This window comes from Convolutriloba macropyga, chromosome 3 (genome assembly GCF_964194025.1).
Source record: "Convolutriloba macropyga chromosome 3, txConMacr16.3, whole genome shotgun sequence".
Classification (NCBI taxonomy): domain Eukaryota; kingdom Metazoa; phylum Xenacoelomorpha; order Acoela; family Convolutidae; genus Convolutriloba; species Convolutriloba macropyga.
This window is the reverse complement of record NC_134470.1, coordinates 45010845-45035372: the sequence shown is the minus strand read 5'-3', so window position 1 is coordinate 45035372 and position 24528 is coordinate 45010845. Positions and strand designations below refer to the sequence as shown.

General features: G+C 37.0%; 1 protein-coding gene across 3 annotated transcripts in view; it reads right to left on the bottom strand.

The window, feature by feature from the left end:
• LOC142336229 (transient receptor potential cation channel subfamily A member 1 homolog) overlaps positions 1-22089 on the bottom strand; it is a 150618-nt gene extending 128529 nt beyond the window's left edge. For all 3 annotated transcript variants that reach the window (XM_075384906.1, XM_075384907.1, XM_075384908.1), the window contains exon 1: positions 21753-22089. In XM_075384906.1, coding sequence (XP_075241021.1) covers positions 21753-22037 — 285 coding nt within the window. In that variant the 5' untranslated portion in view covers positions 22038-22089. The remainder of the gene's footprint in view (positions 1-21752) is intronic.
• Between the last annotated feature and the right edge of the window lie 2439 nt (positions 22090-24528).

Here is a 24528-nt window from a genome sequence, read left to right as displayed (position 1 = left end):
TGCCATATAATTATATGATCAATTAGTTGCGTTGTGTCAATACGCTTTCCAAATGTCACGAGCAATGCCAAAATTATGACAGCTTTTGATATGTGGGCGAATTCATACTTTCCATTTCAGTTATGAACAAACTTTAGTTAATATTTGAATAATACACTAAGTTTTCCTGTTTTAAAGATTGTTTAGATGTCAAATGTTGTGTCAGAAATGTTTTATGTTAGTTTTTGATGAACCTTCAATTATCACGCCATATTGCTATGTTTAACGTTACAACTTCTCTACATAATCATTGTCTTAATATGGTTAATTTCATATTTACTTAATAACTTGCTATGTAAACAGATTAAATTCCTGAACATAACACTCCCTTTAACTGTAAATGTCAGTTATGTAATGTTTAATTGCCACTCGTAAATGTCATCTGGTGAACATATTACTAACAGAGCGAGCATTAGTGTAATTGGAGTCAAGTTGTATGACTTTTGAGTTATTCAAGTTAAAATTCAAGTTATTTTAAAGTTTTGCAGAAAATCCTAAGGAAATTACAGTCAAGAAAAGTTTCTAAAGCTTTAAACGAACCAGAACGTGCTTTAAACGAAGATATTTTTAGTTTTTCACTACTAATATCAGCCGTAACATTAATGGTCCGTATTCTCCCCGGACATTTAAAAAGATAATATTTGTTGTTATTTATTATCAAAATGTTCAAGAAGTCGACAAAATCTCAGAAGGTTGCCAAGAAGTCGATGCCTTCTTCATCAGAACAACAAGCATTTTCCGAACAAAAAATCATCGTTCCATTCAGACGTGGCCGTCAAGAGCACTCTTTGGACTTGGTTAAATTGAATCAGAAGTATGAACAACTCAGAAGAAAAAGAGAAGAATTGATACGATTGTTGAAAGGAAACTATCGTCTTGCTCGAGTTAGATCTGAAGTTGACGCATACTTCGAAGAAGAAGACAAGTTACTCAATCAGCTGAGTAAAGTAGAGGTCAAACACAGTGGGACTGGTTGCTCTGAGGTAACAGAGAAATGTATTGACTACAGAAGTCGTCTAACGGATCACAAATGCTACATTTTGAATCTTTTCGATCTAAAAGCAGCAGCATCAGAAAACAGAATGGTTTCGTTTGGAGAAGTTTCAGTCTCCACATTCACCACATTGGCAGAAGATGCTCCAAATGCAGCAGTTCTAACGGACAGTACTCCTCAGGACAATGGCGTAAACCTTGTGATCAGTGGCTCACAGAAAGAGAAAAGCGACAGTGCGACTCAAAACACAAGTCAAGTGGGTAAATCTGGTAAATACTCATTGGAGAACAAGCTTGCAAGGGGGGAGGAGAAGAGATTGCTAAAGCTCCAAAAAGTTAAAGAAAGACAGGAGAAGGCCAAAAAGAAGGCCAACATCGAGTCCAAAAAGCTACAAATGGAGTTTGAAAGAAAGCAAAGAGAGCACGAAGAACAGATGAGACAAGTTGAGGAAAAACTTCAACTTCGCTTGATGGAAGCAGAATTAGAAAGTTCTTCTGGAGAGACTTCTGGCAAATCTAAACAATCAAGTGAAACAGAGTCTGATGACAAATTTTCCCCGAAAGAACTTCACGCGGAATACGATGAGTACGCAGAAAACCTCAGAGTTCAACCGCCAGAAGTGGAGCGTCCGTCAAGTTCTTTTTTAAAGACAGATAGTTATTCGAGTCGTTTAACAAAGTATCGACAGCAGTACAGTTCAGGAGAAGATATCGAAAATCCATTTGAGCAGCAAACAAGAATTCAAAGTACACCTCTGGGAAGCAGAGATAGACGATTTTCACCTGATAGATACGCCTATTCAAATTCATTCTTGTCTCCAAGGGACAACGATAATGATATCTTTTCAACACCAACTAACAATAGTAACAGAAGTTTGCCAAAATTAAAACTGCGCGAATTTGATGGTAATCCATTGGATTGGCCTAAATGGAGTGGAATGTTTCTGTCTACAATACACAGCAGCAGTATTAGTCGAGACAAGAAAATGAGCCATTTGAAGACACTGCTTGTTGGAAAATCAAAACGAGCTGTCAATGGAATGGGCTACTCTGGAACAATGCACGATCAGGCTTGGAACACACTGCAAAGAAAGTTTGGCCAGCCTCATCACATTGTCTCTTCACAACTTGCCAAAATTCAGAACTTCCCACAGGTTAGATTTAGCGACTTATCATCCTTGATAGAGTTTGCTGATACAGTATCAACGTTTGTGAACATTCTACAGCAATCTGGGTACTCGAACGACCTAGTTCTCGAACGACCTACTCTTTTCTTCTATTAACCTTGATATTGCGGTCAGTAAGTTGCCGTTAGATACAAAGCGTCGATGGTTTGCCTTTATAGAGGCCCCAACCAAAGCAAGACGAATACCAAACCTGGCCGAGTTTAATAATTGGTTGCAAGAAGAAGCGCAAGTACATGAGCGATTAGTTCATTGTGCGCCTACATCGTCAAAATTCGAAACACAAACGGCAAAGTTCGGTAAAAAACCTGATTTCAAGAAAAGTCCAAAGCCCAGCGAGTCAACCTTCAGTTCAAATGACGACAAAACTCGGACCGAAAGCAAATGTCCTTTTGGGTTCCAATCATAGGGTCTGGAACTGCGATAAGTTGGAGAACATGAAAATAGATGAACGATACAATGTCGTTAAAGAAAAGAAGCTATGTTTTTAATGTCTTGCTGATAACCATGCAGCAAAAGACTGTCCAAGGAAAATAAATTGTGGCGTTGATGGCTGTGAGAAAACTCACAACAAGTTGCTTCACTACAAGAAAAGGTCGGAAAACTTGAAACCCATTAACAAGACAGAAGTGACTAATTTGACCAGCAATGTGGGGTCAATAAGAGGTTTAATGCAAATAGCACGAGTCAGAATCTTCGGAGATGAAGGATAATTCGAAGATACTCTTGCTGTTTGTGACACGGGGTCCACTCAGACGTGGGTGGATAAAGACTTGTTAGAAAAGCTTGAATTACGTGGAGAACCAGTGTCGTTAAATGTAACTGGAATTCACGGCACAAATTACAACATGCAGAGCGGTTCAGACTACAATTGGGCCGGCTAACTGTATGCAGGACAAAGGCAAGATACTCTCAATTCACAGTCAATAGAACTTGGAAATTGGAACAAGCGTTTACAATGTCCAGGAGATGAAAGAAAAGTATCCCTACTTGAAGTGTGTGGGTTTCAAGCAGATCCATTTGAAGAAAGTTGCGATCATTCTAGGCCAGAATGCTTATGAACTGATTCGACCCGTCGAATACAAAAATGGCGGTGATAACAAACCGTGGGCTATTAAGTTACCACTTGGATGGACAGTCAGTGGTCCAGTTCCAATTAATCAGCTAAAACTCAGCGCAGCGTGTCAAGTTGCCAACGATGACATGAAACTCGCTGAAGTTGTCAAGAAGTGGTGGGATATGGAGTCCTACGGAACACTTAAAGTTACCGACAAAAGAAGACAAACTAGCCACCGAGATTCTAAATTCAGCGATCAAATTCAACGGCGAACGATATGAAGTTGGTTTATTATGGAACGGTGAACAAGCAGCTTTATCCAACAACTTTTCATCAGCATTGGGACAACTTCGAGGGTTGCAGCGTCGATTACAGACAGACGAATTACTTAAAGTGAAATATACAGAAACAATTAACTCAGATCTTAGTAAAGGATATATCTCAATTCTTTCTAGCAACGACTTGGCAGCAACAACCAATCAACAAGTCTGGTATGTACCACATCACCCAGTTCTGAATCCTCACAAACCCGACAAAGTGAGAAGAGTATGTAACGCAGCCAGCAAATTTCGCGGGACAAGTCTCAACGACATGCTTTTAGCAGGTCCGGATTTGCTAGCCAGTCTGATGGGAATCTTGGCACGATTCCGAGAGAACCGATATGCTTTGAGTGCCGACATTGAAGAAATGTTCCTTCAAGTTGAAGTCAGACCGGAAGATCGAAAGTTTCTACGGTTTCTATGGTCAGATGAAAATGACCAATTAGTAACGTATCAGTACAATAGACATACATTTGGCGCTAAATCGTCTCCAACTTGTGCAAACTTTGCGCTACAAAGATGTGCAACGGACAATGCTGAAAATTCAGATCGAGCTAGTTACATAGCATGCCATAACTTCTACATGGATGATCTACTTGTCTCGCTGCAGAGTCGGGAAGAAGCTGCAGACGTCAAAGCAGAATTAATAGCTCTTTTAGCAAAAGGTGGTTTTAAACTAACTAAGTGGGCTACTAATTTTGATGAAGATGAAGTACATGACAAGGCCCTGACGATTCTTGGATTAGAATGGAACAACAAAACCGACACGTTGAAAGTATGCAGAGGCTTACAGTTTAAGCCTGAAAACTATTGTACCCAGCGAAAAGTTCTATCAATTGTCTCTAGCATTTTTGATCCTTTGGGATTTCTAGCTCCATTTGTTATCCGTGGAAGAATATTCCTGAAAGGCATATGGCAGACAAGAGGACAACAATGGGACTCATTTATCGACGAGAACCTCAGTGATCAATTCTTTCCGCTTAAATGTAGTTTGAGATAGTCAACTTTTCCGGCGTTAGGAACTTGTGATAGTGTAACTGAGCTTTGAATTTGTTCTTTAAATACGCGGAAGTCTTCTGTTGGACCGCCTGAGAAAGGCGTGAGCTGTACTGTAGGAGCAGTTTGTGCAGATGCTGTTGCAGTACCGATGCTTGTTGTAATAGCAGTTGCAATTGCATTTGTTGCTGCTGCCACATCTGTCATTTTTTAAAATAAGTGAAGAAGTTCAAATTCGAAAATATCAAGTTCAATCAAATTTGAAATAAGAATATATTCTTTCAGATACAAGTAAGCGTGTTTGTCGAGTGTGAGAATAATTAATTCTTCTTCATGATCTTCAGTGACAACAAGAAATATGATTCCTTTTTCTTCATTTGCAATGATACACAGGACTTCTAAAGGAAGGTCTTGAAAATTCAGTTTTGTATTTAATAAGTAGGAGATTTCAAGTGAATTTTCCGTATGAGCAGAATCAATAAGTGCAGTAACAATGCTAGGCAACATTTTGGTTTGTTAAGCAAGATAAAGTGTTATCAGATAACAGGTAAATTTTTGTGTGCAGAATCTAAAAGAGCGGCAACTTTACTATATTGGAAATTTGATTTATCAATTATGAAGAGGCCACAAAAATTTGAATTGATTGTTTCATAGAGTATAAAAATTTTCGAATTTTCGGTATCAATGGAATAAGAAAGAATTTTTGCTGGAATAAGATCTATTTGAAAGTAAAGATTTTTTGATTGGATATTATTTAAGAAAAAGCACGACATTTTTTAAAGAGTCATTGACCACGTTTATCTGTCACCATCTTTTGTACTTCTCTAATATATACATTTTAATCAGATAAAACAAAATTAGTAATTTCAATAATGTCTTTTCTCTGTTTCAGGTCTCCGAATGCTTAGAGTTCTTTGTGTGGTCTATCCTTTTCTCTTACAAAACAATTCTGCAATTCAACTTTCTATTTCTTTGCATCTACTTTCTATCAATTAACATTCGACAATCGTCTCTACTCATTTTTTGGTAAGTTCAATAAGTTTTTAAACATTGCAAGTAACCAATCAGATTTACAAAGAGATTTGTCTTCATTAGCAAAACATGAATTTAATACATTTAGTAGCCAATCCGATTTATGAAAGTCAAGAGATTTAAAGAAAACTGCTTTTATTGGCAAGACATAAATATTGCAGATAAACTAACTATGCTTGTAATAATATTTCATGTATGAAGTATATCAAGGAGTTCACACATGACACTGCGCCCCTTTAATTAAATTTTGAGATTGTTAATGAGAACATTTTCAAAGCACTGAAAGCAATTGATGAAGCAATAATGACCACAGCCTTGTGTAAGGAAGTTATTTATGATTTTTGAATTCGCATTGCAATTTGTTCACAAAGTTCGTTCATTGGTGAACTCGTTGAATAACTGGGCACTACTGGCATTACTCTCTCTCGTATGTCACTTTCTTTCAAAATGAAATACTTCCTCATGACTTCTGCATGTGGTTTTGTTTGAAGAAAACTGTATTCAGCATCGTTCACAACCGCAAGCGGTCTCACTTTGATCTGCTGATGTCCAATTAGCATGTCTGTCCAGTTGTAGCGATTTCTGTATTTGCTGCAGAAGTAGCCAAATAAAATTTGAAGAATTGAGGATGTCACGAATGATATCAGACCAAAGAAAATAGTCATTTTCCATGTTGAACTCTCCGTAAACCTGCAACTCAAACTTGGACGAATAATTTTCAAATCTTCCACTATTGGTGTTGTCAATTCATTCAGTCGGTCGAATGATTTGCGATAGTAGTACGAGTTCGTTGTCATTTTCAGTTGAAATTTTTCAATAATCTGCTGCCTGGCTTGTGACTCCGTTGCTATATGAGGCATCTCATTAAGAGATGGGATTTTTGAAAATAGATAACGAAGGGGTTCTGTTAAGTTTACATCTACTCGCATTACCGAGTCGTTCCTACAAGACACCATATCTGCACGAATTTCTATAAATCTAGTTTCGACTTTTGTTCCACATTCTAATTCAATGACGCAAGCCTTACAACCATCAAGTCTCTTTCTATTGAGAGGATTGGTATCTCTCATCTCACTCAAATACATATCAAAATGCTCAGTTGCAGATATGAAAAGCCACTTTCCATTCCCTAAGTTTTCTGCTTTCTCCTTCACGACTTAGTTTCATAGTATGTTAGAATTTGAGCTGGCGGGATTGCAAGAGTAAGTATATCATTTGATTTAACTTGTTGGCTAGCAATTTTGTCAAGTATTTTCTCTAAGACGTTTTTGGGTAACAATGTCATTGGGATTAATTTTTCGACCATCGTCATTACAGAATTTAAAATTGTTAGTCGATAAGCGTAGGTTGCAATTCGATAGCTTTTAATTTCATTATTCAGAGCCAGTAACGAACTTGCTAAGTTAATTTGGAGTTTAAGTTTTTGATCTCGAGTATAGAAATACTGAGAAAATGCCATCAAGCTGCTAGAGTTCGACTCGATAACTGAGATTGCGTTGTTGAGAATTCGGGCATGGTTTTCCTGCGTTGCAACTATTTGTTTCTCATTCAATCGTATATCTTTTAATTGCGAAGCTACGACAAAAAATTTCTCTTCCAGATTATCTTTGACTTCTGTCCAAATCTGGTCATTGTTTTGTAATTTTTCCAAAGCAAAGTCGATGTCTTCACGATTTCGACTTGCTCCTCCGCAACTACAGAAAATACTTCCGACTGCGCATGCTATACCAGCGCCCGCTGTCAAAGCAGTTAACGCTCCAAATGCCACTAAAGGTGCTCCTCTTTTCTCCCTATTATTGAATTTATTAGCGGTAAGGGTTTGAGAAATTTCGTCCTTCAAGTTTCTGATGTCAACGTCAGCTGCTTGTAATTGATTTTGAACATATTCAGCGAAGTAGTCATAGTTAAGAGTCGATTCGCTTGTGTTCATATACGTGAGATTGCAACCAAATTTGTAAGAGAACAACGATTTTTCTAGTTGGTCCGAGATGTTCTTAAGAGTTATATGCAGTCCAGATGGCAATCTGGGAAAAGGAAGCAGAAATTCTACGTTAGAAAATTTTTCGGCCAATAACAGTTTCTGCTGGTAAACAAATTCGATTCCGCTGTTTGTGATTTGATTTTCATCACTTCTACTGTATAATACAAATATCAAAGCGCTGTAACTTATTAAGTTCATCTGTGATAACATGTTTTCTGCTATCATTTGAGGAGCAGATTGAGAAGATTGAACATTTAAAGGCGTGATTTAATTGCACGCTACAGTTGGCCAGACAGTAACATAGACATTACCCGCAGAAAAATAACTTTAATATAGCAGTCAGAAAAAGAAAACAAAGCTTGTCAGTTCATCCCATTTGTGGGTGGCTTCCTCTTAGGCATAATTAGGGAGTTCCTTGGAACTCGGGAAGAAATAAAAATGTGCCAAAGGAGGTTTATAGCGGCTGATTACATTTTTAATTGAGTTGTAAAATTTGCTTATTTATTTTTGTCTAGGAAACCCAAGGGTAAATTTGCTGACGTAAAAATAAGATGTCACAGCCAAGTGCAAAGAGTTTAAGGGGCGCAAGGATCATATTTTAAAATTAGTTCAAAAGTAACTTCTGTTGTAATTTCAGTTCTTCAAACAGCGTAATGTATAAAATGAATATTGAACCACTAACAGGTAAGGTAAATTTTCGAGTTTTGGTAATGTTTGCTCTTCTGTTTCTGTTCTTTCTGTTCTCTTCATCTTCCTGTTGTGAACATGTTGAGTTGGACGAAAGGTCCTAAATTCTATGCTGCAACAACTATATGGCGTTTGTAGAGGACAGTAAAATTGTTCATTATTCTACAAGTGTGGATTATCCCTGCCAAGTTCAGCTGCAAATGGAAAACACAACGCATCTTCAATATGTTATAATTTTTCTATTAACTGTAGTTTGCTGTGTTTGCTGCTGGCCTTGTGGCGTTGCCTTTCTGGTAATGTATTGCAAATAACTTGAGTTGCTTTCTCTGCCTTTTGGTTTGCAATATAGGTATTTTGGGTGGCCTTTTTATAATTAAGGGGGCAATTTTTTAAATGGCGTAAAATTATTCCAGATGTAATGCCTCTCACTCGCTTCAAAAATAATTTGAAGTCGCTACATGAACGAATAGTTGATTTCAACAGCACATATAGAAATTTCGATAAATTGAAAAGTCTCGGTTGGAATGTTGTACCTATTATTGATGTTGAACAATCATCTACTTGGCTGGAAGCAACAAGTAAAATAATAACAGCTGGCTATGCGAATTACATATCCAATGACTGGGTACAGAAGCCAATTTCAATCACCAACCATAATTTGTTTCAATTTGATCAAAACTTCTTAAATTTTTTAAATGGTATTTCGAATGAACAACAGTTTTTGTCAGATGTTGATTGTTACTTCAATTTGCCATCAACTGTAAACAATCTGGGACGTGAATCTCGGATTTATTCCAAGCTTGCGTGTCCTGACGTTGAACTTAATCAACATTCTTGGTGTTACAGCATGTCATTAAAGAACATAGTTTCGACAAATATTCCCACGTGCTTGAAATTAACGAAATTAGATGCGATTGTACAGTTCAATTCGTGGTTTACTGATGGCCACATCGAAACAGGTGGTGACGATTCAGTGCCTATTACGTTATTAGGAGAAAAACTTTATTTTATTTGTACACCAGGGAAGCATTCCATTAATTTTGAGAAAATTATTCGTAATTCTGACGATTTTATGAATTTCGTAATGAAAGCTCCCGTTAATTCTTTCACGAAAGAAAATGTTAAATGTTACATTCCACAGCCAGGATATATTTTATGCCAACCAAGTTTAGCTTCTCATGCTGTATTAACGTCTACTGCAGGAGTGTCATTTGTGTGGGGCTGGGAGGCGTGTAATATGAAAGATTCAAATAGGGTTGAGCGTGTTTTGAGGGATTATGGATCCGGAATTAGACATGAAGGTTTCAAAGCTTTGCTTGGTTATGCGGGCATGGAGGGCGCTTTGCAAACTAGCAAAGAGCTTGATAAGAGCCACGAAGTTGAAGTTAGCGGGTTATCAGAGCATTTGTATGCCTTTAATCGGAGTGGAGTTAAACATACACTTGATAGTAGTAAACGTGGGAATAATTCGCCCTTGCGCACTGCCAGTAAAAGAATGAAACGTAGTTTCAGGTTACCCGGTAGAAAGGAGCTATATCTAGCAAGGAAATCCAGAGAGCAAGGTTAATGTTACTATTTGTAGAATGCAACTTATATCATATTTAACGTGCGTATATTTAGATACATGGCTAAAGCATGTGAAGAAATTTAGTTGGAGAGAATGAGAACCTGTGTCGACCTTGGGTTTACTGGATTTGGTAAGAGCGTGTTGTACTGAAGGAACAAGTGGACTGGTGAATTCGGCATGCTCGGAAGTTGCAATTTCAAAATGGCAACAGTGTGTGGCGTTCAAAATGTGATCAATTTGAACTGTAAGTAGTAATTACTTATCTGAACTTAAGTGAGCCCCCTGTGGACACATGCAGTTGGATCAAAATGATATTTCAGTAGTTGATAGGTATAATATAGCGCTTCAAACTAGTGTGCTTACTTTTTTTATTTTCATCATCATTTGTGAATAATTTTGATTTTTTTTTGTATTTTTCAATGTATTAAGATAGGTAATAATATATGTTTTGCATGTCTAGTAATAGTTAATAGTTCATGGGTATGCATTCCATACCATTCCAAAACACCCTGAGGCTCTTTTGGAATGGTTTCTTATTAGATAAGCTTAAACCATGCTGTCTCGAGTTAGTTATGTATGTGTCTTCATTTGGTATTATGAATCACTCAAAACTACTCATATCATTTTTATTTATTTACAATTTGCAGACTTGCATTCACTAAGTTACAAATTTATCGAGAAATTTATGTATCTGAACTAAAAGCTGATTGATACTAAGGTACGTTGCGTTTTTAAGCATATTTAGTAAGATGAACTTCTCAGTAGGGTGTCAGCATAAAATTTTGTTATTTGAAATAAGTTGGTAATTATTTGCAGAAATTTATTTATTTGGGAACATGCTATTTGTTAGTGCCAAAAAATTGAGTTTCTTTGCGCTGCCGTCCGTATTTTGAAGTTGTATTGGCTACTTGTGGCCCCGATTGTTAATTTACTACGGCTTTGGGTTTTGGTATTTGACTAGATTTCGCTTGGATTTCAACTTGATTTTGTGATGATGGTATTAAGGGTATTTGAGTTGAGCCTGATGCCTCTTGCTGTTGAGCTCTCTTCTGTTTTTTTCGCGCTAAGATTTTTGCTAAGTTTGAAGTGGGAGTGCTGCTGGGTCCCGGCTCATTAAAATTTAGTCTTGTCGGGCTACTTTGAATGTCAGGCCTAACCGGCAAATCGTCAGGTGGAATTTTGAACGTCGGTGATGGGCTGTGTGACTGCGTTGACTCTGGGGGGTTATTTGTAATATATTCTCTGAAGTATTTGTAGGTGCTTTTGGCCTTTGTTGAAGAGAAATTTCAGACGTTTTTGAGAGTTGCGTTTTTTTGCCGTTCTGACTGAAGGACTTCGGTTGTCAATAGGTCTGTATACTATCTGTTCTATTTGAGAATCAAATAGTTGAGGTTCTTTTAAAATGTCTGGAGTAAGCGGATCTTCACAAAATTTTTTGTCGTCTATCACTTCTATATCTTCAACTTTATACTGCGGTTTAAAAGGCTTTAAAGCGGACTCTATGAACTATTTGTGTAAAGTTCGTGTTGACTCTTCGAATTAAGTAATTACTGCGTGTTAAGACTTTTTCAATTCGATAAATTCTCCTCCATTTACATTCCAATTTTCCTATTTTTTCATGCTGGTTAGAACTTTGTGGATTCAAAAGCATGCAATACTCGTGAACTTTCAGTGGGAAAGCTTTTGCTTTTTTGTCATAATAATCTCGGTATTGATTAAATGATAAAACTAATGATTCTTTCGTTTCACCGAATAGTGTTGACATCTTGGTTTGAAGGTCACTAATGTAGTCGAATCTGCTTTCAAATCTTGGTAGTGTTTTGTTATTAAACCTTAAGTCGATTGGGTTAAACGGAATTCTACCATGAAATATCAATGAGGGTGGACATCCCAAAAAAGTATGATAGCTTGTGTTATGTTGAAATACTGCTAAGTCAACATACTTGTGCCAATCGTGTTTCATTTGATTTTCGTAAATTTTGAGATACCTTTTTAACGGTCCATGTGATCGTTCCAATAATCCAATAGTTTGTGCATGTTTTACAGTAGCATGATTTAATTTAATTTCGAGCATCTATGCTAACTCTTGAATGAGAGAGGATGTAAATGCAGAGCGTTTGTCTGTGAGAATTCCCAGTGGTATGTAAGAGTGTCTCATGAACCATTGCATTAAGGTTCTTGCTACTACCTCTGCTGATGGGGACGTTACTGCTTGTGCAAACAAATATTTTGAAAATACATCCATTGCCGTAACTATATAAGAGTAACTTCCTGATTTTGGTAGTTGGCCCACGTTATCAACTTCTAGTAAGTCTGCTGGGAAGCTAGTGTTTGAACTAACTAGATTTAATGGCGGGGTTACTGTTTCTTGATTTACCGATTTACTTTGCAAGCATGATAGACAATTATTTATATATGTTATCAGAAATTCAGTAAATTCTGGGAAATAATACTTTCGTCGGAATTCCTTGATTGTTTTTCTGATGCCTAGGTGTCCTTTCACTTTTGAGTTGTGAATTCGAAATAAAGTTCTTTTCTAAGGTGTTTCGGGACTACGAGTTGTTTGGTAAAAATTTTTCCTGTATGATCATAATACTTTCGATACAATGTCTGATTTTCTAAAACTAGTCTTCCAAACTGTTTGGAATATTTTTGCTGATCATATGAGTTGTAAGTTGTGTCTGGTTTTTCCATCGCTCTAAACCAGTTTATGACTTCCTTTATATCTGGATCATTTCTTTGTTCAAAAGCAATGTTTAAAGCGCTTGTATATTCGTTCAGATCTAATTTATCTAGAGGATTTCCTTCGGACATTGCATTAATTGTGCTATTTTGAACGTCGAGTAAAGCTGTTAATTCAACGTCAAATATTTTTTCGTCATCTTGAACGTGTATTGTTGGAATATTTTGAATCGTTTCATTTGTGTAAAAATTGTTTTGTATGGAATTTAGACTATTGTCTGGTGTATTTGACAAGATTTGTATATCAATGTTTTTGATAGGTACTTTGTTGTCAATTTTCAATTTAAATTTTGTTGCAGGATTGACATGAATTCTAGATAAATAATCGGCTGCAGCATTAGCTTTCCCTGGTATGTGTCCTAACAAAAAGCGAAAAGAAAGTACATAGTCAACTGCATTCCAGATATTAGTTGGCAGTCTTTTTGCTTGGAAGAATCGGCTGACACTCTTATTGTCTGTTAAAACAATTATTGGGTTTGAGGTGACTCCCCAAATATAGTATTCGAAAGCTTCGAATGCAAAATAAACGCTTAAAAATTCCTTCACAAAAATCGAATGCTCTAGATGAGCCGGCGAGAATAAATGTGATCCGAATGCCACTGGTGCATATGTTTTTTCGTTTGGATTCAGAGAGTGGTCGTGATAGTCTTCAATGAGCAAAATATAGCCTGCTGCATAATAACTTGCATCACTGACTATAATGAATTGGCATCCTGGTTTGGCCATTTTTAAAGATAAATTACATGGATCCTTCAGGCTATTCTTCAAAATTTCAAGGCTGGTTTGGTGTTCTTGAGTTGTTATTAAGTCATTTTCTTTTCTCAACAGTTTCAAAAATGGTTGGAGTTTCACAGATAAGTTGGGAATAAATTTGGCAAAATATTGCATAAATCCAATTAGTCTGCGCACTTGTTTTAATGTTTTAAGCATTCGGACTGTTTTCAAAAATTGTTCAATTTTTTCTTTGTTTGGAGCGATCCCATGTTCAGTTATTGTATGTCCCAGGAAATGAATTTTTCGAATACCAAATTCACACTTATCCATTGAAAGTTTAAATCCCAGTTTTTCAATGCAACCGAAAATGTGTTATAAGTTTTGTATTAAGGAATCTCAATTAATATCACCATTGCCTAGATCATCAAAGTAAACGAAGCATTGATCATTGGCAACACCTGATTGTAAATGCTTGCTTACACATGAGCTGAATGCAGCTGGTGATCTGCAAAGTCCTTGTGCAAGTCGTTTAAATGCGAATGTTCGGCCACCAAAATGGAATGCAAGTAGTTGTATGCTCAGCTCGTCAGCCATTTGCATGGAAAAATATGCTTGACTGCAATTCATTTTTGCAAAAATTTTCTTGCCTGCTAAATGAGCAGTTGCATCTGCCAATGTAGGGATGGGAAAGTTAATATTTTTGTAATCATGTCTGAGCAAATGATTTATTCTTCGCAGGTCAATTAGGATTCGAAGTTTGCCTGATGATTTTCTTTGAGCAAAAATTGGTGAAGAATATTTAGAGAAAGGCAGTGTTGTTATAATGTCATAATATTGCATGAGGGCTAAATCGATAAGAAGTTCGTCGCTTAAGTGAATAGCTGTTGTTGGATTCGGAGTATAAATTGGTTTTTCATGCTCTGGTGTGAGTTTAATTAGGCAATCTGTGTTTTTTCCCAAGTCTAGTCGATGTCCTGCAAATATTTTGTGATGTTTAATTAAAAGGTTTTCCAGTTTTTTGCGTTCGATTTTCATGAACTCAGAGTTTTTCCAATTGAATTTGTTAAGAAATTCATTTCTGTTTTTTGCGTCCTTTGTTGGATCAAGTAATTCTAATTTTTTGAAATTAACTATAGTGTCATATATTTTCCTCTGTACGCCAGAAAGCATTGTAGCATTTGGGCAGTTTTCTGGTGTGGCGAACCAAAATCCATCATTATAGTAAGGGCAATAGTTTGAATTGTTGTTCGTGGTTTTATTTTCTATTATTGAATGCATGGAGTCTGATGTGTTTAGGAGAGACGGGTGAATAGGCACTATGAATGATGCTTGTTTTGGTGTGAGAATTGTGAATTTTGCTATTCTCTTGTTTGGAGATATAGTTACACTGTGGGCAAGAAGATTAATAACTCCCACCTTTGTTTTTAGGTTACTATCGACTTTACTAATTGATGACATAAGGCAGAGTCCTGTTTTTTGCTCAATTTTTGTTGAAGGTTCAATTATTCCTATTGCATTTCCCAGATGTCCTATAGCGTTTTCATTGTGTAATTTGCACTCTAAGATTTCCTGTTGATTTGCTGCAATAGACATTCGTGAAACATTCTCTACGATATATTTTTTTGTCGTCTTCGTGTTTTTCTGAGGTATTGTAAAAGTATAGTCAGACAGGTAAAGAACTCCTTTACTTGGATGAAATACAATTTCGTGGTTCTTGACAAAAGGCATTCCAAGTAGTGTCGAGTTTAATTGTGGCAGAACTAGAAAATTTTCTTGAAACGTTTGTCCACCGATTGATATTATGAGAGAACATCTGAGAGCTATAGAAACTGAAGTCCCATCTGCCATCTTTACTGTTTTTAAAATACTTTGATGTTGTGATTTCACCAAGTGAGGACATTGTGATTTGATTTTTTCAAAATTTATTAGAGACATTGCACTAGAGAATGCGCATGTATCAAGCAAAGCTTCAAGGTAAAAGCTCTCGAAATCTAAGTATACGTAGAAAAGTTTTTCACCATGCGTGTGTATAAACGTTCTGTTAGTTGAGTGAGCTAGTGTAGATAGAAAAATTTCAGGCTGTGGCTTACTTAGTTTTTTGTTGGTCCCGTATAAAAGTCATACGGCAGATGTCCGCCTCTTTCCGGTGGCTTTCTGTAGAAGCAGTCACGAACAATGTGACCCGGCTGTCCACAGTTTCTACAGATGATCGGATTAAATCTTGATCTTTATCCTTGTTGTCCTCGATTAAAATTGTTGTTGTTATTGTTGTATCCGTATCCTCGGCGATTTTGACCTTGGTTTCTTGGAGCCCAATATTGTTGAAATCGACCATTCCAGCGCGGTGGTCTGCTGTGATGATTACCTCTGTTTTGAGTATATCCACGAGAGTAGTTTCCTCGGTTATATCTGATGTTGTTGTCCAATTTTGTCATTTGTTTTCCCATTTCTTTTTGGTTTTTCACAAGATCTTTTTGTGTTTCAATTACTGAATTGATTGCTGTAAATAGTGATGATGAAGTTTCTGGTTGTGTGACGGCATTAAATGCTGTAGCATTAATTTCGTCGTCTGGCAGAATACTTTTAAGCACTAGTCGTTTGGATACTTGCGAGCACAATCGTCGACTGTGTCTGTGTCTGGGCGCAACAAGTTTGAGCCTGATTTGCGTTGGCATTCCAGCGATTAATGCATCTCTAACTCTTCTGGTTCTTTCTCCACTTCTGCCGACTGCGCCAGCTCCCGTTGTGCTAGGAAACGCTATGTTTGCTAGTTTCATAAAGTCAGTCAAATAATCTTCCGGTGTTTCCTTCGTCGAATTGAATTCGCGTTCTTGAAACTTTAGGTTATAGAGTTCAAGCTGATTTTGACTAGCATATCGAGTCCCAAGTGATGTAAGAGCGGTTGTAATGTCAGCTTTGCTTGCTGCGGGTAGTTCTAAGAAATAACTAAGTGCTCCTCCGCTTAAATGTAGTTTGAGATAGTCAACTTTTCCGGCGTTAGGAACTTGTGATAGTGTAACTGAGCTTTGAATTTGTTCTTTAAATACGCGGAAGTCTTCTGTTGGACCGCCTGAGAAAGGCGTGAGCTGTACTGTAGGAGCAGGTTGTGCAGATGCTGTTGCAGTACCGATGCTTGTTGTAATAGCAGTTGCAATTGCATTTGCTGCTGCTGCCACATCTGTCATTTTTTATATCAAGTTCAATCAATTTTGAAATAAGAATATATTCTTTCAGATACAAGTAAGCGTGTTTGTCGAGTGTGAGAATTATTAATTCTTCTTCATGATCTTCAGTGACAACAAGAAATATGATTCCTTTTTCTTCATTTGTAATGATACACAGGACTTCTAAAGGACGGTCTTGAAAATTCAGTTTTGTATTTAATAAGTAGGAGATTTCAAGTGAATTTTCCGTATGAACAGAATCAATAAGTGCAGTAACAATGCTAGGCAACATTTTGGTTTGTTTAGCAAGATAAAGTGTTATCAGATAACAGGTAAATTTTTGTGTCTGCAGAATCTAAAAGAGCGGCAACTTTACTATATTAGAAATTTGATTTATCAATTATGAAGAGGCCACAAAAATTTGAATTGATTGTTTCATAGAGTATCAAAATATTCGAATTTCCGGTATCAATGGAATAAGAAAGAATTTTTGCTGGAATAAGATCTATTTGAATGTAAAGATTTTTGATTGGATATTATTTAAGAAAAAGCACGACGTTTTTTAAAGAGTCATTGACCACGTTTATCTGTCACCATCTTTTGTACTTCTCTAATATATACATTTTAATCAGATAAAATAAAATTAGTAATTTCAATAATGTCTTTTCTCTGTTTCAGGTCTCCGAATGCTTAGAGTTCTTTGTGTGGTCTATCCTTTTCTCTTACAAAACAATTCTGCAATTCAACTTTCTATTTCTTTGCATCTACTTTCTATCAGTTAACATTCGACAATCGTCTCTACTCATTTTTGGTAAGTTCAATAAGTTTTTAAACATTGCAAGTAACCAATCAGATTTACAAAGAGATTTGTCTTCATTAGCAAAACATGAATTTAATACATTTAGTAGCCAATCCGATTTATGAAAGTCAAGAGATTTAAAGAAAACTGCTTTTATTGGCAAGACATAAATATTGCAGATAAACTAAATATGCTTGTAATAATATTTCATTTATGAAGTATATCAAGAAGTTCATACATGACAACAACCGACTGAGGCGAACAATTGCTTGGATTTTTATCGCTTGCCAGAAAGAACTCTGAAGTGCATTCACTACTAGAAGAAGCTGCACAACTGATTTGGAAATTAGTTCAGCTGGAAGTCTATTCTGAAGAAATTGATGACTTGAAATCCAAGAAAACAGTTTCTTCAAACAGCAAAATTGTTTCCATATCTCCATTCATTGATTCTAACGGTATCCTGAGAGCAAAAGGACGACTGAGGAGAACTAATTTACCATTCGAGACAAAACACCCAGTTATTTTGCCTAGCAAACATAGAGCAGTCGAATTGTTTGAGCTATCAGCACAAAACTTTTCATCAGGAAGGGGTGGAGTGTATTCGGAACGAAGTACAGAAGAAATTTTGGATATTTGGACTAAGAAGCGCGCTGAGAGCAGTGAAACACAATTGTGTAACATGTCGACTGTTTACTAGCGGTAAAACTCCACAGATTAGTGATTTACCGACAGACCGAGTGACGAATAATGTCCGACCATTCACAAATACCGGTGTCGATTACTTCGGACCGTTTGAAGTAAAGATGTTCAGACGTACAATAAAGAAAAGGGTGTCTCTCTTTACATGCTTGAGTGTTAGAGCTGTTCATCTGGAACTGGTTGACAGCTTGGACACGAAGCTTGCATTGGTGCTGTTCATAGGTTCATTGCAAGAAGAGGTCAACCTCAGTCAATAATCTCTGACAATGGAACAAATTTTGTTGGCGCGGCTAGAGAGTTCAAGGAAGCCTTCCAGGAGCTCAGGAAAGACGAAATAGCAAGTAGACTGGCAGAGGAGAGCATCAAGTGGACCTTCAACCCGCCTGCAGCTCCTCACTTTGGAGGTGTATGGGAACATCTTGTGAAATCTTGCAAGAAAGCTTTGTACAATGTTCTCGGCAAACAGAGCTTAACTGAAGACAGACTTCGCACAGTACTCTGTGTAGTTGAGCAGTTAATGAACAACCGACCACTTACGGATGTTAGGAGATGTCACCGATTTACAGCCACTGACACCAAACCACTTTCTGATAGGTCAAATTAGCATTAATTGGTCAAATGCGTTGTTTTCTGGAACTACTGCGAGTTACAGAAAGCTGTTCAGAGATCAACATAGCATCCTAGTTGCCGTATGGAACCGTTGTATGTCTGAGTATTTGCCAAGCCTACAGCAGAGGACGAAGTCGGCCAAGGAAGAACTTATCGAGCCAAAAACTGGTGACCTGGTTTGGATAGTCGATAAGGATGTGCATCCATTCAACTTCCCGTTAGGAAGAATTCAAGAAGTTCATAAGAGTGACGACCAAAAAGTCAGATCAGCGCTAGTAAAAACTGCAACGGGTAGCTACAAAAGACCCATTGTGAAGTTGATCACTGTAAATAGTGACCGCAAGTGATGTTATTTTTGGATTTGTGACCAAAAACGGGGCCAGCTATGTTGCGGTCAAAACTAATATTTTAAATTTTTCATATCAAATTATTAGATCGTTTTATGATGAGTATATAGCTTTGCCCTCTACCGGCAATTCTCATCTATTAAAGCGACGGAATTGGGTCAAGTTCGATCAATGTTGAATTTTATATTAGAAATAATGTAAAAACATACTAAAATGTTGGAAAAAATAATATTTAACCTTGGTGCAAGACCTTCAAGGTCACTGGTGTATATTTCTCATATGAACTCTCATTCCCTTATGCGGTGCTTTCATTTTCAATAGTTTTCATCTCAAGGTCACAACTTTTGTTTCCGATAGTCGGGTGACCTTGAAAAAGTGCTGTACTTTTGAAGTGCTCTAGCTCCTAGGCACTTGAATTTAGGACCCTGAGAGGGGGGTGTGGCATACTTTTCACTTGATACTCTAACCATTAGTGCTAGTCTCGATGCTCATTTCTTTCATCGACTTTGCAATTTTACCCTGAACGGCCGATTTTCCCTTTTTCAAATTCCATCTAGTTTTTGCCATATAATTATATGATCAATTAGTTGCGTTGTGTCAATACGCTTTCCAAATGTCACGAGCAATGCCAAAATTATGACAGCTTTTGATATGTGGGCGAATTCATACTTTCCATTTCAGTTATGAACACACTTTAGTTAATATTTGAATAATACACTAAGTTTTCCTGTTTTAAAGATTGTTTAGATGTCAAATGTTGTGTCAGAAATGTTTTATGTTAGTTTTTGATGAACCTTCAATTATCACGATTGCTATGTTTAACGTTTCAACTTCTCTACATAATCATTGTCTTAATATGGTTAATTTCATATTTACTTAATAATTTGCTATTAGAACATGATTGAAGAATGCTTGGGCCTAAAACCATGCTAGCGTTTGTCCAAAATTTTCAATAAACGATCCCTAAATTTTTTATACAATACCTTCTTGAAAATTAATTAAAGCGCGCACAACATTGACACTGGTCTGTAATTTTTTATGTCATTTCTCGACTCCTTTTTATGCAGAAATTTAATTATTGCTTTCTTCCAGCGTTTTGGCAACCCTTGCTCATTTATAATTTTGCTATATATCTCAGTAACAAATGGGACAAGGGCAGCCGAAAAAGTTTTCAAAATTGGCCGCAATTTATCATATGACTCAGAACCCGAATAACAAATTAGGATCATTGACTTTACTTCACTTTTAGTGATTGACAAATCTGCTAGACAAATTGTGGGGTCTGCTGAATCAAGTGCCACTTAAAGAGGGTCCGTGTCTTCTTTGAAGACATATGCCAAATCTTGATTGAATGCCTTGGCAATTTTCAACGATCCAGAAATACTGTTTCCACCAAAGTTCATCTTAGTGGACAGATCAGGAATACGATGAAAGCTCTTAAGCTTTTGAAAAATTTCTGTCGAAGTTAAATCTGCACCGGAAATCAGATATACTGTTTTATCTAGTTAGAGTGAATCAGCTAAATTCTTTTCAAGTCTTTCAATTATGTTATTGACTTTTTGACGTCACTTAGCTGTATTTAGAATATTCTCTGCGTGAATAGAATGATACAAAAAGTAACAAGGAGCTTCCCTTCGCCGTCTAAGTTTCCATGGAATAAAGGCCATACAGTAAAAGTTGATTTCATCAAAAAAATTTGAAGTATGTGGTTTATATCTCCAGCTGATGCATCAAAGTAACTGAATCTTTCAGCAATTTTGGGAAGATCCGTTCTTTCTGAAAGAATAAATTGATTTTGATCGGTCAACCTGGCTGCTCGAAAAATTCACATCAACGCTAATCAGTGGGTGACCGGAAAATGTCGAGTGGATCTGAGCAAAAGAAAAATTGCAAGAAAACAATCATTTTTAATGATTTTGTCCTCTATGACAGAACAAAACCCGTATTTTGGAAAAACCTGGCAAAACGTTTTTCATGGGCATTATTACGGCTCAGAAGACGCCAATTAATTCTAGGAAGGTTTACATCACCTACCATGAGCACATTGATGAGATCTAAATAGTTTTTGAAAACTTTTCCATGAGCCGAACTAATATCCTGTAAATAAGAATCAAACAATTCCACTTCTAAGCGATAGAAGAATCATGAGGTGGATTGTAAACATTTATAACAATTATTGCCTGCTCTAAATTGCAAAAGAGAGCCGAAGTTGCAAAGTCAACAGGATATTTAGATCAGATTGTTTCACTGTGAACATTAATTTCTGTTTTCAAGCCAATTACAAATCCTTCATGGCTACCATTACATCAATCAATTCTACATACTACGCTATAACAGATTGAAATAAAGACACAGGTGTGATCAACTCTCGAATCAAACTACTTGGATCTACAGTTTAAGGACGAGATTTTGAGGACTGGTAGTCTTGAGGTATGGGCGTTTTGATCTGTAGACGATTGCACACTATTAGGGTTAAAGTTAGTGTATTGGTCCGTGCCTGCCTATTAGTGTATTGGTCCGTGCCTGCCTTTTCAACCAATGGGTGGGGATGGTTATGTGAGTAGATATATCAATCCATTTCAGAGATCAACACTGGCATTTCTCATTAAGAATTAGAAGAATTTTTATTCTCTGATGCACTGATAAGAACTAGCAACAGTCTTTGGGTCTTTCCCATTATAGGCCCGACCCCAAAAAATTATAGCCCTTCCAACGAAATTACAGCCCTCCACCATTATGGTATATTTACGATAACGAGGGTGGCTTTACCCTGTATAACTACTAAGCGGGCGGCTATAATGGGAAAGAACCAAATCTTGTACCTGATAAATTGTAAGATTGGAATAGTCGTGCGCACTGGACGAATAGCTTCCTATGTCTGAAATATTTGATCCCCGTCTCTTAGGCTGCACTTCATTATCATCTTCAACGAAAACATTCTGGGCGTAGGGTACATTTGGAGCCAAATGGTTATTATCTTGAGGATTTCCATCTCCATTCAGGTTAGTTTCCGCTTGCTGGTCATCGGCATTGATAACCTCGTTTGAATTTAATCTCCTCATGCCCTTGAACTGCACTTTCTCAATTGGAGTCAAGGGCATTTTCATTTGTGCACAAAAGTACCATGGATCTAAAACAAAATCTTGAATTCATGCTGTCGTTTCAAGAAGTAGAACGAGATGAATTCAACTATCGTTAATAATCAACAGACAAGGCATTACTTCGATTTGAGGTTTGATCAGATGAATAAGAAACTATTAAGAATATGTACGAAAATAAAACTGACTAACGTCAGACAAATTGCTCTCGAACGACAGGCGGGTCAAATTAATTCAATTTAAATTTCAATGATTGCACTTGGGGAGGGGTTCACACCTGCGGTCTAGTATTTATAGTAGATTCGGATTTAGGAATCTCTCAAGGGCGTTTTTCGTCCCATTATTGTTTCGAGTTGGTTTCAAAGTCTTTGATGAGGGTTGCAGCTACCACAAAAACAGATAATTTGTCAAGTGCATGACTTTTATGTTGAACGTTTGACAAAGAATTAAGTACATAGAAATTTGCACATAAAAAGCTACCTCGCTCTGAGATGTTGTGAGAGTATATTCAACAGCAGGCTTGAACGATTGATGAAAATTTCATCAACTTTCTTAGTTCTGGATCTCAACCGGCCAGACTGGATCTCAACCGACCAGACTTTATGGACTTGATAAAGTTCATAAAAACGGTACTCCTCTTCGGCCTGTTGTTAATACCCGATAGCAGTCATCAGAACCCCAAAAACCAGGTGCAAATATAGAGACTATAGGGCATTTTTTTCAAATCAAACGCAACCTCTCAAACCTTTCTAACTGGACCACTAAACTGGACGCGTACATTGGTTACGTTGTTCCAACTGTCACCTTCGCATCACAGCCATGGATGCCCTCCCAGAAAAACATGTCAGAACTTGAAAAAGTGCAAAAGCTGGCAAAAAAATGGATTCTCTGCTCAAATGAAAGCTACAGAGATAGATTGATCAACCTTAAACTTCTTCCCCTGTGTCTTTATGCTGAACAACACAACCTACTTTATCTCTTGGCAATCATGAGGGGAGAGTATGACACTACCTTAGATCTACAAAAAAGCTCACTGAAGCCACTCGACAAGATACAAGAGGCGAATTCAAAATTCCGAAAAGTCGTTTACAAAAAACTGACAGTTTATTGCGCAAAACTAAGTCTCTCTACAACCTAGTTATTAGAGTATACAAAGACTACGGGCAGTATCCAAACAAGCAAACGTTGCTGGGGATTTACAATTTTTTCGAAAAATTCTTCCCCGAAATTATTAAAGGGAGATACATTGCAGATGTGGACATTGCAATCCACTGAACAAAATAAAACAGAACCCTATCAACTGACTTTGAAACACGGGTGAAAACCCATGAACATCTAAAGCCTTATCTACTATAACATAACCAGCTGCAGCTGCTATAAGCTGGAGGTAGTAATAGTAAGGAAACGGCTAGCATTAATCAGTGCACTTATCAACACCAACTATCTCGAGAATACAATATGGCAGGCAAAATTTGCTCTGATCATCTATCACTCAAAGCTGAATTTTGAAATACCATGATCAGTTCCTACGACTTAAGTTGAAACACCCAGATATAAACTCGACTACAGACGAACTATTGGGGATGGATTTAACAAAGCAATCGCAGATGAGCCTTTGAATCCCTATTGCTTTAGCAATGTAGATGATCTTGTAAATCAATGGTATAAATGGTTCTGGAAACTTATTGAACGATACATTCCGAGAATTACTCAGCCCTGCGCCGCTCTGCTGGAATGGTGCTCTAGCTACACTTCAAATCTCGTTAAACGTCTGAACACGATGAAGCGAGCAAAGAAACCTAAGTCTTTGGAAAACACAAAAAGCTGGAAAAACTGATAAAATCTAGCGCAAAGGATGATCTCAAGGACAATGAAACAACAGTTTTTGAAGGACACACATTTAGCAAATTCCAAAAACACCTTAAGTCGATCAAAAAATATGCAAACATTCCTCAATTTGTAAAGCTCGAATCTAGCGCAGCTACTTGGGACAAAGATGAAGAAGAATTTTTCAACAACTAATTTGTCAGTGTCCGTAACGATCAAGACGAAATTTGGGGAGAGTATGACACTATTTCAGATCTGCAAAAAAGCTTTCTGAAGCCACTCGACAAAATAAAAGAGGCGAATTCAAAATTCCGAAAAGTCGTTTTCAAAACACTGACAATTTATTTCGCAGAACTAAGACTCTCTACAACATAGTTATTAGAGTATGCAAAGACTACGGGCAGTATTCAAACAAGCAAACGTTGCTGGGGATTTACAATTTTTTCGAAAAATTCTTCCCCGAAAATATTAAATGGAGAATACTCTACAGATGTGGACATTGCAATCCCTGAACGAAATAAAACTGAACCCTATAAACTGACTTTGAAACACGGGTGAAAACCCATGAACATCTAAAGGATCATCTACTATAACATAACCAACTGCAGTCTTGATAAGCTGGATGTACTACTAATTAAAGAAACGGATAGCATCAATCAAAGCACTTATCAAC